This window comes from Coregonus clupeaformis, chromosome 3, assembly GCF_020615455.1.
Source record: "Coregonus clupeaformis isolate EN_2021a chromosome 3, ASM2061545v1, whole genome shotgun sequence".
NCBI lineage: Eukaryota > Metazoa > Chordata > Actinopteri > Salmoniformes > Salmonidae > Coregonus > Coregonus clupeaformis.
In genome coordinates, this window is record NC_059194.1 from 10,786,083 (window position 1) to 10,799,811 (window position 13,729).

At 41.2% G+C, this 13,729-nt stretch overlaps 1 protein-coding gene across 1 annotated transcript in view; it reads left to right on the forward strand.

The window, feature by feature from the left end:
• Window positions 1-9,420: 9,420 nt before the first annotated feature.
• Window positions 9,421-13,729, forward strand: part of LOC121540470 (short transient receptor potential channel 3) — a 64,632-nt gene continuing 60,323 nt past the window's right edge. Inside the window, exons 1-3 of the mRNA XM_041849370.1 lie at window positions 9,421-10,435; window positions 10,876-10,926; window positions 13,309-13,494. Coding sequence (XP_041705304.1) covers window positions 9,593-10,435; window positions 10,876-10,926; window positions 13,309-13,494 — 1,080 coding nt within the window. The 5' untranslated portion in view covers window positions 9,421-9,592. The remainder of the gene's footprint in view (window positions 10,436-10,875; window positions 10,927-13,308; window positions 13,495-13,729) is intronic.

Consider the following 13,729-nt stretch of genomic DNA (forward strand, 5'->3'; position numbering starts at 1 on the left):
CAGGTGGCTCTGTGATTTATAATCCAAATAAAGCAATAATGGAAAGCAAGCAAACATCTTTCCGTTCCAAGGTTTGGGTGATTTACTCAAGGCAAGCACTTCACCTGTTATGTATCCTAGTGGTGGTGGTGGCAGTGGTAATTATGAAGACGGTTCTTGATGAGCTTTCATTTGACTAGAATGGGCGGTCCACTACAACACCCCTTTTAGTTCACTTATGCAAACTAGCCCACTGTTGTACACCAGCCCGGGGAAATAACCGATGGTAGGCTACCTGCGGAGAACGCAAGCGTGCGTCCGGCTCCATTCCTAAACCTGAACAGACGTGCTGACTTCGAAGCTTTGCCGCAAAAAAGGAGACAGCAGAAAAAAGAGTGACTACTGGCCATATGTCAACGAAGGGCAGAAAGTATCACGAGAGAGTATCGTTCTCCGAAGAGGAGGATGAACAGTGTTGGAAAGAGGAAAACGGCTGTGTGGATGTACATTACCTAAAATCCGTCCAAACAGTCCGGGATTCGTCTGGATATTATGCTTATAATATGTGAGTAGACAAACCTATTTTCGGCGCCACTTAGGCTGTAGAACTCATTGGAGGCTAAATAAAGTGGGCAGGTGAATTTAGATATGCTACTGAATCTTTGTGTGAGTTAAAAACTTTCCATAAAACTGTTGATATTGAATGCATCATTATTTTAAGACACATGCTACTTTAAAGGGGCAGTTTTTTTTCTGCCTTTGGTGCAATGAAAAATCATAATTTCTCATGTATTTTTTGAAAATAACGTTTATTCAAATCTGTTGCACTGACATGTCATATAAAGTCCTCCAATACGAAGCCTTCAACTGGTAGCCTAGCTCAATTATGTTGTTTTGGGCCAAACCAAAATGTGAATTTTATTCATATCAAATGTAGCTGCATCTTTGGAGATTGGCAGCGTTTGTGACAATACTTGCGCCACCTTGTGGATATTTCAGTTCATGGTCAGAGTGAGAGAGTAGACAAGAGAGCATGATGCTGCTGTTCATTCTTTTTGATTGATAATGCATGAGCCGACAGGTAGCCTACATGTCTCCTACTTTTTGTATCATGTTGAGACTCACTCGGCGATGCAAAAATGCTGAAACAGCAGACATTCTATTTAATCTCATGTTCCCATGCAGCCTACTAAATAACTCGCATGATTCAGGTTGTATTATGTGCCTTTCCTGTTTTTAAACCCCTCTGTAATCATTTTACATTGTTTTTGATGAAAAAATATCCACTTACTTATTAATCCATTCCACACATAGATCACATTTGAGAAGGTACAACAACTCTGAGACAGCATGATTTCTTAGGCCTCAGTATCTATTGTCAACACTGATGATATCCACGGTTCTCTCATTTGCAGGCATCACTCATTTGCAGGCACTAGCTCCCTACTATATTTTGCTATGGCCAGACATCAGAGATGATCATCTAGACAGGAGTATGTCAATCTAATACACTCTGCTATGTTCATGTGTCTATAAATCCACTCCAGTCTTCAAAGGTTCTCCATATCTTACCCATTAATTAACATGTTATCATGTGTCACATGTGGTGACGTAAAGTGGCCTAATATGAGTGATTGCTCTTCTTTATACTATCTTATCCTGGTGATACTTGCTTTGGGCTAATATATTAAATGTAGCAGAGGGCTTATGGTAAGTAGTGCAGTGTTTAACATCATCCTAACTATGGACCAACACTCACTGTTTTGGGTGTTTTTTTATGATTAGCAGGCTGGTGCCACATTACATTGTCAGACTAAGCTGAAATGTATATTTAAAATTCTGTTTGAAAAGTCAGTAGAAATACTTTAAAATGAACCTGTCAAACAGTAGGCAGTCCCACAACCCTGCTGTGTTGGGGGTAGTAATAGCTCAGTTCTCGTGCGATGCCATTTGAATATTTACTTAGATATTCCTTAGGTGTACGTTGAGTTTGTGAATATAGGAAAAGTGGATATCTTGCATTTAAAATACCAATGCCATTTTATGCCTTTCCAATGGTATGCCTTGCCAACATGTGATTTGCTCTCTAGGTGTAGCAACCATAGACTGGTCCCAGATCTGTTTGTGCTCTTACCAACTCCATTGCTCATTGTCAAAGCAAATATGTTTGGCATGATAATGAGTGACAAGGAATTGGCATGATAGCACAAACAGACTGGCACTCAGGCTATGGAGACCACATAGAATTAGAATGAGTAGAATATATATATATATATTTCTTCAGTCCATGGATTGTTTTAGTGGTCCACCCATTATGGCAACACAATAGTGCCTTGCATGTGTAGAATAGTTGGAGAGGCACAGAATCCTAACAGTATTTTCAGCAGAAGATTCCCAATGACAGAGCATAAAAAAGTATTGTTCCACCTCGACCACCCAGGAATTAAAGGTCATGAATTCCTCCAGGCAGTGAAATTCGTCCTCTCAGAAGAAAATCTTTGCCCTTCCAAGAGCTGCCTTTATCGTATGTTCTTTAAGAAAGACAAAAACAAAACCTGAAGACCATGTCCTACTGCAAATGTTTTTACACATTGGATTGGGGTTCTAATTACGGTGCAAAGCAACTGTATTGTCAAACCAAATTATTTTGGTAGTTTGTTCCAGCGCCTTTCCTGCCAAAATGGTCAAAATTCTGACCTGGCATACTCTTTCTTTTGAAGGTATGTCAGACAAGCTACGGGATCAGTGATTTGCTAATGAATGTAATTAACAGACCTGAGAAAAATTAGTTATTTGAGTCCTGATCATGTGACCGAATATCACTCGAAGTCCCATTGCAGATTATCACAAAGTACTCTGCACTGTTAATTGTTTTTATGACACTTGTACCTGTCTTACCTGTACCAACATCCTCTGGAGTGGCATAGAAATAGTGTAGGGCAGGCCTACAATAGTAATTAGTACAATAATAAAGACCTGCGATAGACTACCAGCAGGAGCCAGGACATTGTCATGTTGTTGGATGGCGCTTTCTCTTGGTGTCCTGGATCAGTTGAAATGCCCCCGTCATCCTGTCATCTTGGCAGTATCAGAAGCAGAATGGGTAGAATTCAGACTTTTACCTCTTGACTGTGTGCTGCAGCTACTAGCTGACCACTCTGGCTGTTTTCTTCTGATTTGATGGTGCACCTGGAGTGCAGCCTGTAACTGAGTGTGGGGGAAATCCATAAAGTCATGAAAAATGTCTGCAGCCACAGTTAGGGCTGAGGTGTATGAGGAGGATGATGTATGGTGGTTAGAGATAGGGCTGAGGAGGATGATGTATGGTGGTGGCTGAGGAGGATGATGTATGGTGGTAGATGAGGAGGATGATGTGTGGTGGTGGATGAGGAGGATGATGTATGGTGGTGGATGAGGAGGATGATGTATGGTGGTTAGAGTTAGGGCTGAGGAGGATGATGTGTGGTGGTGGATGAGGAGGATGATGTATGGTGGTGGATGAGGAGGATGATGTGTGGTGGTTAGAGTTAGGGCTGAGGAGGATGATGTGTGGTGGTGGATGAGGAGGATGATGTGTGTTGGTGGAGGAGGAGGATGATGCATGGTGGTGGATGAGGAGGATGATGTATGGTGGTTAGAGTTAGGGCTGTGGAGGATGATGTGTGGTGGTGGATGAAGAGGAGGATGATGTGCTGGTGAATGAAGAGGATGATGTGTGCTGGTGGATGAGGAGGATGATGTATGGTGGTGGATGAGGAGGATGATGTATGGTGGTTAGAGTTAGGGCTGAGGAGGAGGATGTGTGGTGGTGGATGAGGAGGATGATGTATGGTGGTGGATGAGGAGGATGGTGTATGGTGGTGGATGAATAGGATGATGTATGGTGGTGGATGAGGAGGATGATGTATGGTGGTGTTAGAGTAGCTTGTGAAACTCAGCTATGGTACATAATGGAGTTTTTGTTTGATAGAAGTGTGAATTTGGTATTTCCTGTGGTTTTATTGACCAAATAGTACGGTGAAGGGAAGAAAGGCGACATAGGAGGAGTGTGAGTTAGAAGGGCAAGAAGGAGAAATATTGCTGAGGAGGAGTATGCATGGCTTGTAAAGATCAAGGCCTGTATTCACAACACGTCTCAGAGTAGAAGTAATGATCTAGGATGAAGTCCTCCCTGTCCATCCATATCATCTTATTCATTAAGATCTAAATGGCAACACTGATCCTACAGTAGATCAGCACACCTACTCTGAGACTATTTTTGAGTACAGGCCCATCTATAGTATAGAATGGTTATGAGAAGGAGAAGAAGTATTGGTATTATCCCCACAGTGCTGTTCCTAACAGCTTAGGTTTACTCACAGTCACAGCCCACAGATGTGGTTGTTATATATGGCCTGTCATTAACCTGTTGAATGGGAAAGTGTGGTCCTGGGATGAGTGGGCAGAGAGTTTGTGAGGAAGAGGCTTTGGTTGGACAGAGTTTAGAGGTATCATCCATCATTAGACCGAGGTTCCAATTCCACATTGGGAGAGTCTATTGATTCAACCAGGATAAAAGGGGTTCCTGTCAGTTCATGGTTGTTTTGTGTGGCCTCTCTAAGTGTGTAGGTTCCAGCACATTTGATTGTAACGTTGTCCAATCAATACTTTGCATGGAGACGGTGGCATGTTTTGAAGTAGTGAACTGGATAAGAGGTTTGGTGACTAGCTCCTTTCCTTTTTGAGGAAATGAAACATTGAGCCGTTCTCAGTAACTCTAGCTAAATGAGGAGTGAACAGTATTGACTGGTGCTCAGGAGCTATTGATAATTAGACATTTCATTTTTCATTTTATTTAAGGCCCATTGCAGTCCAAATTCAGTTTGATGGAACTATTACAGTAAGGTACTTCATTATTATCCATAAAGGATTTGATATTGAATAAAAATAGCTGCATTTTGCCTTTTTAATAAAAAAAAAATTCCAGTTTGGGCTTGAAATTCATTTTGGAAAGTGAATTTTGTGCAGCTAACCAGGCAGGCCAAGAGTCTTTGTGTTGAGAAAATGGATTTAATTTAGATAGCATCTGACTGGCTACTCACTAGCTTGTGATGAATAGGGCTGGTCAGTCCTTCCCCAAACCCACACTACAGCTTGCGAGCAACCTGAATTAAAAATACATCAAAATGTTCTGATTTGGTGTAGGATAAAGGAGAATGCATTTGCTTGCCTTATAGCACTACCCTCAGACCAAACTGACACATACCTCTTGGGTGAGCTACTGTCTGCCTTACCCCTTGGCATGCCTGCCAAATTTCGGGTCAAGGGTTGTGAACATATGTCCAATACGGCACCACCATTATAGCTAATGGACAGATAACCACCATTAGGCCCCATTATGGACCCTATTCGCATAGGACTTTTGGACTTACACCCTCACCCTGTTTAGAGTCCATTTTTGCTGCCACTTAGCCTCCGCCTCAAATGGATGCAATGGGAATGCAGTCCACACTATGATGTCCTGTCTAGTACTAGATCCTTCTCCTCCTCTATTTTGTTAACCTAAAGTGTGGTGTGCTACATGAATACAGTACATTGCTAGGGTAATGTCTATAAGAGTTAGCCATAAGGATAATGTCTATAAGAGTTAGCCATAAGGGTCATGTCTATAAGAGTTATCCATAAGGGTAATGTCTATAAGAATTAGCCATAACGGTAATGTCTATAAGAATTAGCCATAACGGTAACGTCTATAAGAATTAGCCATAACGCTAATGTCTATAAGAGTTAGCCATAAGGGTAATGTCTATAAGAGTTAGCCATAAGGGTAATGTCTATAAGAGTTAGCCATAAGGGTAATGCCTATAATAATTAGCCATAAGGGTAATTATGTGTAAAATTGTAACACAATTATCCTTAATGTTACACTATCGGTCAAAGGTTTTAGAACACCTACTCATTCAAGGGTTTTTCTTTATTTGTACTATTTTCTACATTGTAGAATAATAGTGAAGACATCAAAACTATGAAATAACACATATGGAATGATGTAGTAACCAAAAAAGTGTTAAACAAATTTTAGATTTTAGATTTTAGAATCTTCAAATAGCCACCCTTTGCCTTGATGACAGCTTTGCACACTCTTGGCATTCTCTCAACCAGCTTAATGAGGTAGTCACCTGGAATGCATTTCAATTAACAGGTGTGCCTTCTTAAAAGTTAATTTGTGGAATGTCTTTTCTTCTTAATGAGTTTGAGCCAATCATTTGTGTTGTGACAAGGTAGGGGGGTATACAGAAGATAACCCTATTTGTTAAAAGACCAAGTCCATATTATGGAAAGAACAGCTCAAATAAGCAAAGAGTAATGACTGTCCATCATTATTTTAAGACATGAAGGACGGTCAATATGGAACATTTCAAGAGGTGTTATGGTGTGGGGGTGCTTTGCTGGTGACACTGTCTGTGATATATCTAGAATTCAAGGCATACTTAACCATTATGGCTACCACAGCATTCTATAGCGATACGCCATCCCATCTGGTTTGGGCTTAGTGGGACTATCATTTGTTTTTCAACAGGACAATGACCCAATACACCTCCAGGCTGTGTAAGGGTGATTTGACCAAGAAGGAGAGTGATGGAGTGCTGCATCAGATGACCTGGCCTCCACAATCCCCCACCTCAACCAAATTGAGATGGTTTGAGATGAGTTGGACCGCAGAGTGAAGGAAAAGCAGCCAACAAGTGCTTAGCATATGTGGGAGCTCCTTCAAGACTGTTGGAAAAGCATTCCAGGTGAAGCTGGTTGAGAGAATGCCAAGAGTGTGCAAAGCTGTCATCAATGCAAAGGGTGGCTATTTGAAGAATCTCAAATATAAAATATATTTTGATTTGTTTAACACTTTTTTGGTTACTACATGATTCCATATGTGTTATTTCATTGTTTTAATGTCTTCACTATTATTCTACAATGTAGAAAATAGTCAAAATAAAGAAAAATCCTTGAATGAGTAGGTGTTCTAAAACTTTTGACCGGTAGTGAATATTCTCCGGAAATGTATTCAAATGTAAGAAATGTCCCTTGGGAGAAAGGAACTTTATTATAATATTTGAATGTGTAAGTAAGCCTTGTCCTAGGCTCCTGCCCTATGGGCCGTTCTGGCTATCTCCTGTTTCCGTAGCGTGAGGTAGCTTGATGTACAAGACAAATAGTGGTGCTTATATTTGTCCTGTTTCACTGCATGTACAAGTGGGTAATCTGTACAAGTGTGAGGTGTGAAATGGAAATGTGTTTTTTGTATATCCCACTTCCCCTGAGACACCCTCGGAGAGTGGGTTCACAGCCAGGGGATCAGACATTATTGACCGCGACCCCGGAGCAATTAGGGTTAAGTGCCTTGCTCAAGCGCAGATCGACAGATCTGGGATTCAAACTAGCAACCTTTTTGTTACTGGCCCAACACTCTAACCACTAGGCAACCTGCCGCCCAAGTACAACCCCTGGACAGGCTGCTTGTCTATCGCAGGGCTTTATTTGAATGTATGATCCTCCGATATTCTCCAATGTGGAAGAAAACCAATATCAGAGTGCAAATGTAACCCTATTCTTACTCTAATTAAGATGCTAAATTAGCTTATTAACCCAATCAATTTCTGGCAGCTGTTGTTCTATCAAGGCAAAGGGGAAATAGTATTTTTAATTCTAGGTGATCCCCTGGGTGTCCGAAGCATTTGGCTATATATAGAGGATGCAGTGTCCCCGCAAGCCTGCCAGCAAGTCATTGGGGTAGCAAGTCCTAAGAGTCTTCAGCTGTTCATGCCTGTAAAATGAATTTCCTGCTCAAGTGCAAATCTCAAGGACCATTAAGGGAGGAGAAATGTTACTCAGAGTGAGATCCCGAAGTGATGTTATTTAATTTACCATTTTTATTTTATTTTTGGAATAGAATAGTCAACCAAGGAGTACATTTTTGTTCACAGTACATTCCTATTGGTAGCCTATTTTACAAGCTGGGTCCATTTCTCTCTTTAATTTACTCCTACTTACATTTTTTCTCCTTTGATGAATTATCCTTGCCTGGCATTACTCAACAAACAAATATGAACAAATGAGCCTGAGCGGTTTGATATGGGAAGCGAGGCATTGCATTGATTGCTTTTTCATGGCTATTGACAAAGGTCACCAATGCAGGGTTAATTGAATTCCCATCACTTGTTTCTCTCTATTGAATTACGCTTTGTTTGCCCATGCATTGTACAGTATGCTGGCGCTTCATTTGGTTATTGTCTAGCTTAATTTGACGCCGGTTTGATTATAATGGATAGAACACCCAAATTACAAATGAACTTCCTTTCATGGATAATTATCAAGATGGACAAGCTATAGATCCTGCGTGTCAGCAAACCCACAGTAGCATACTCCAAATTAGCATGCCCCCCCACATTAAGGTGACACACTTCTTCAAGGAAAGTAAAATAAAAGTGTAACAGGTCTCTTGTGGAGACCACGCTCAAATAAGATGCCCTGCTTGAGTAGGATTCTGATGAAGATTAAATAGTTTATACAATGTTTGACATTTCCTTTCTGTTTTTAGAGGAGAAATGGTGGAAATGAGTTTCAGTACTATTCTTTCCATAGAGGTATGGAGAGGGGGAGATAGGGAGCCTACCTTGTGTGCCAAACTGACTAGCATTACCCATCTGCCAACCAAGGACAGTGGAATGACAGCCTGTCTGGATAGTTCTCTTATCTCTAGAGAAGTAGCAACAGCAGCTGTAATTGACTTGAAATTGGGTTTGATGTTTTTAATCAGAACTGGACTTGAGTTGAATTGAACTGGTCGGCTATAAAGGGAGAGGGAATGGAAAACGCATTTAATTAGTGGAATTGACTATTAATTGGTTACTAATTATACATTATTTGGTCCATTGAGGTGGGCAAGTTAAATAATAAATGCCATGTTCATTCCAATTTTATGGGCCAACTACTATTACTCAATTACTAATTGTGTACAAATACTTCCCAAATATCCTGGGTATTATTAAGCCACTATCAAAAACAAGTAATCCAACATGTGCTTTATGTCTATGGCTCTCATCTCTGGCAGGAGCAGTTGCTTGGTTTGAAACCTGGCACAGAAACCCATGATATGTTAGTGCAACCTGTAGTTGTATCACCCAGGCATCTGTTGTGTTTCATTAAAATGCTATTAACGCCAGAAGGATTTCTTCCACAGTCTGTGGGGCACCTTTCACTGAGACTGCTGGGGTGACTTGGTGCTGAGCTCTAATGAATACACTGCTGCCTCTCTCCACTCTGTTGTGAACGTAAGGGCATGGGGTGGTGGGATGACGTGGCTATGGGTCAACAAACTGTGCAGACACCAAACATGATGCCCTAGATAAGCCCTTATGCCAGAACGCAACATAATTCACAATGCAAGCATGCCTTGCAATCACTGGTCTCTTTGAATGGTGAAGGGTGGTTTTTAGACTTTGTAAAACAGGCCTACAACTGAAGTTGAATCTATTTATAGTTGAAGGACAAACCGTTTTGACTAGTAGAGTGTCTTTATTATCCCAGATGGGTAATGTTCTTTATAGCTGTTAGTCAATAAAACTTGGTGGTAAGTATGTTTGCAAAAGTCAGAGCTCTTCACAGAGGAAGTAACCATGATGTCGTTTTCTCCATCTCTGCAAGGAAAGCGGTGGCAGAACTCGAGCTCCCCACCCACCGGCGGATGACGGCGGCGCGGGAGAAGGGTCGTCGACCGGCGATGCGCGGGCCGGCCTTCATGTTCAACGACCGCACCACCAGCATGACCGCCGAGGAAGAGCGCTTTCTGGACGCCGCAGAGTACGGCAACATCCCTGTGGTCCGCAAGATGCTTGAGGACTCCACCACGCTCAATGTCAACTGCGTGGACTACATGGGCCAGAACGCATTGCAGCTGGCGGTGGGCAACGAGCACCTGGAGGTGACGGAACTGCTCCTGCGGAGGGATAACCTGGCGCGCATCGGTGACGCCCTACTCCTGGCTATCTCGAAAGGCTACGTCAGGATCGTGGAAGCCATCTTGGCCCATCCGTCCTTCCAGGCCAGCGAGCGGCTGACACGGAGTCCGTGCGAGCTGCAGGACGATGACTTCTACTCGTACGATGAAGACGGCACGCGCTTCTCGCCCGACATCACCCCCATCATTCTGTCTGCGCACTGCCAGAAGTACGAGGTGGTGCACATGCTGCTGCTGAAGGGCGCGCGCATCGAGCGGCCGCACGACTACTTCTGCAAGTGCGCAGAATGTGCCGAGAAACAGGGCAAAGACTCTTTCAGCCACTCGCGCTCGCGCATCAATGCCTACCGGGGCCTGGCTAGCCCGGCTTACCTGTCGCTGTCTAGCGAGGACCCGGTGCTCACCGCACTGGAGCTCAGCAACGAACTGACCAAGTTGGCCAACATCGAGAAGGAGTTCAAGGTAGGACACTTATGAGCTACTCCACTCAGGGTTGCAAACTTTCTGAAATGTTCCCAAATGCGTAGGTTTTTCAGAAATCTATTTCTAAGAACTTCTCTGAATTCTTAGGTTTTACAGAAATCCTAGGAATTTGGGGAAATTTCACAGAATTTTGCAAACCTTCTCCTACTCTGAAGCTAATGCTCACTCACTGTTGGTTTGTTCTGCATTTAGTTTGAAGGCGTGACCATGTTTGATCATTTTGAATGCTTTGGAATTCTGACATGGCATAGTACTAACTAAATTGATGATTGTTATCAGGCAAAGTCATGTACAATAGCAATGTGTTGATTCTGCTTAATTAACAATTTCAGCCTCATGTTTTCATTTAAAACCAATGTTGTGTCATGTAATGAATGAATCTTCAACCTGTATTTGTGTTATGCTGCTGTCCCCACCAGGATAAAAAGAGCCATAAAAAAGAAACCACGCAGCACAATTGCTTCTCCCTGGTAAATATGTTTAACTACATAAATTCATTTACGTTGATTAAAAAAGTGCCTAACCTCACACTGGCTAATTACTTGTTGTTACTTCAAGGGTAGTCTGTCTTTTAGCATTTCTGGCTGACTGTCAGATTGTGCATTAAGTTGCTGTTTAGACACAGCCGGCAGATAAACTTTGTGACAGAGATGTGAATTCCCAGAGCTGTTAATGGGAGAGAGGGAAACCAGTGGTGTTTCAAAAAACATACCTGCCCTCTCCTTTAAGAATTACTGCTTAGATTTTTTAATTATTTATTTCATTTGTATTGATTGTAAAAATGAGTTCACTGAACCATATTGCCACAAAAGCTTGTTATTAAGTTACCCACATTTACTAGAGCGTTTCATGCTGTTAAACCATTTTGAGCTTGGTATGATGCAACAAGCTACACTGAATGTGTTTTTAAATGAACATTTTAGGAGAGGACGCTTGTTTGATCCTGTCTCGTAAATAAAAACTTTTTCAGGTTTGTCTGATACAACACTGAACACAGAAGAAACCAAAAAGCTATTTCCGTAGAGAACACATTAAATTGCTCTCAATATGGGCCCTCATACAGGGCTTATTATGTTTTGTCCTGATACCTGTTTTCTTCAATCTATTCTCTGAGTTGTCCTTTTGCATCTCTCTGTGAGAGATGCAGTGAGATGATGGAAGTATATCGGGACATGTTCTAGTGAATCAAAGGCAGTACATTTTTCACTGCCTCTTACCACATGGTGCAATGCTTCACTTGAGAGTTTGGACACAATGTTCAGTTATGAGTAACTGAAAATGTAGGGTTTGGGCTTGTCAAACACAGTATTTAAAAGTGTCTTTGAACAGATGGTTTATGACAATCCATCACAATTAGAAAGAATGAAGCACTAGACATGAACAAAGTGGCAGATGCATGCTGAGCAACGTTGTTCCTTGGAAATTAAATCCAGACTAAATACTCTCAGTATAAGGACAAACAATCACATTTAAAAGCAAAAGACAAGACTTTAGCTCAATGCATCTTTAATTGTGTTCTTAGAGCAAGGTTTAAACAACAATGTGATTGATTTTATTTCACTCCAAGCTAAATTTGTTCTATATTATTTCCATTTCAATAATGAATGTACTTTGCTAAACTTAAGTAAAAGTGGTGATTCTGGAGTTATTCAATATATACTGTAAGTATGACCATAGGTAAAATGGACAGGCTACAGCTTTTCAGTGTGCTATAAGGACAACGTCAGCTGTACCAAAAGCATTCAAGACTACTGTTTCTTCATGCGACTGCATGCATTTGAAATGTGTTGTCAATACTTATTACTGTTTATGTATAATTTGTGTAAACATTATACAAGTTGTGTCCCCTCATTAGCAAGACTGCTTCTTCTTGATATTAGAATTATACCAATTCAACATGCATGGCTTCTTCCTCCCTTGTAGCTTGAGTATATATTACATTTATGTTGGATTGCTTTCCAACAAGTAGAGTGATCTAAACTAGGGATGGTTGACCAGAAGTTCAATTAACAGCTTAAATATGATACCAAGTAATACTGAGGTCAGTATCGTGAATATCGACTGTATACTTACTGTAAATTTGGAGAAAATTGTATTAAATACTTTTATAATACTGTGCTGAATACAGTCAATCTTGTCACCTGGCAAGTACAGTCATTTTATCAAAACACTGAGATGCCTTTTCACAAAGGACTATAGTATTAGAGGGCCCACAGGTTTGTTGGAGTTAATGTATGCCTTTTTGAGGAATGCTGAAATTACCAACATAACTGCATCCACAGGAATAAAATTGCAGATGCGCTCAGATAACAATTACATTACCTTACCTCCCCCTACAGTGACAGTAATCCTGTGAAAATAGGGCTTGGGTTAAAATACATTTCACATTGTAGGATTAACACCACATTTATATGAACATTTTAGTTTTGGGGGATTCATTTCCAAGCTATTGTAATCTTTATTATTATCCTGCCCAGTATTAAGATGTAAATGTATTTCAGATTTTCCTACTTAAGTAATAATACAATTGTATGTAATGTGGATATACAACACCGCTCTTGAGTTCAGCTGATGTCGAGGTCATTACACACAGATATCCCCATTGGGTCATCACTATTGAACCCATCACTTACTCAGAAATGCTAAAAGTGTTTTCAGAGAAAAATACGTTGTTTTTTCACTAATACTATATATATTTTATAACAGAATGTTTGCTGAAGAAATATCACTAAGTTTATATTCTGTTCGTGTCACGTTACCTTTGTAAATGAGATTTACGCCGACGAGCTTGCCCTTCCCTGTCTACGGTAGCTGACTTGACACTAACCTGTGTTTTCTCTCTCTCTGTCCAGAATGACTATCGCAAGCTGTCTATGCAGTGTAAGGACTTTGTAGTGGGAGTGCTGGACCTCTGTCGGGACACAGAGGAAGTGGAAGCCATTTTGAATGGAGATGTTACTGCCGAGAAGGAGGCGGGACAGGGCCTTCGCTCTCTCCTGAGCAGGGTCAAACTGGCCATCAAGTACGAGGTGAAAAAGGTTAGTAGCTAACAGTTTCCTTTATCTATCCTCAGGCCTGGACCTGTCGTTGACTTCTCAATACTTCAACAGGGATGAACTCTTCCCATGTAAACTCTCTCTGACTGGTGATCTCTTATTGATTGAATGGTGAACATATCCAGGGTGTCCTGTAGAAGTGAAGCGAACAAAAAACTAGCCATTTGCTTGGAATCACATCACACCGCAACACCTTTATAGGGCTTCATTTTCTAGC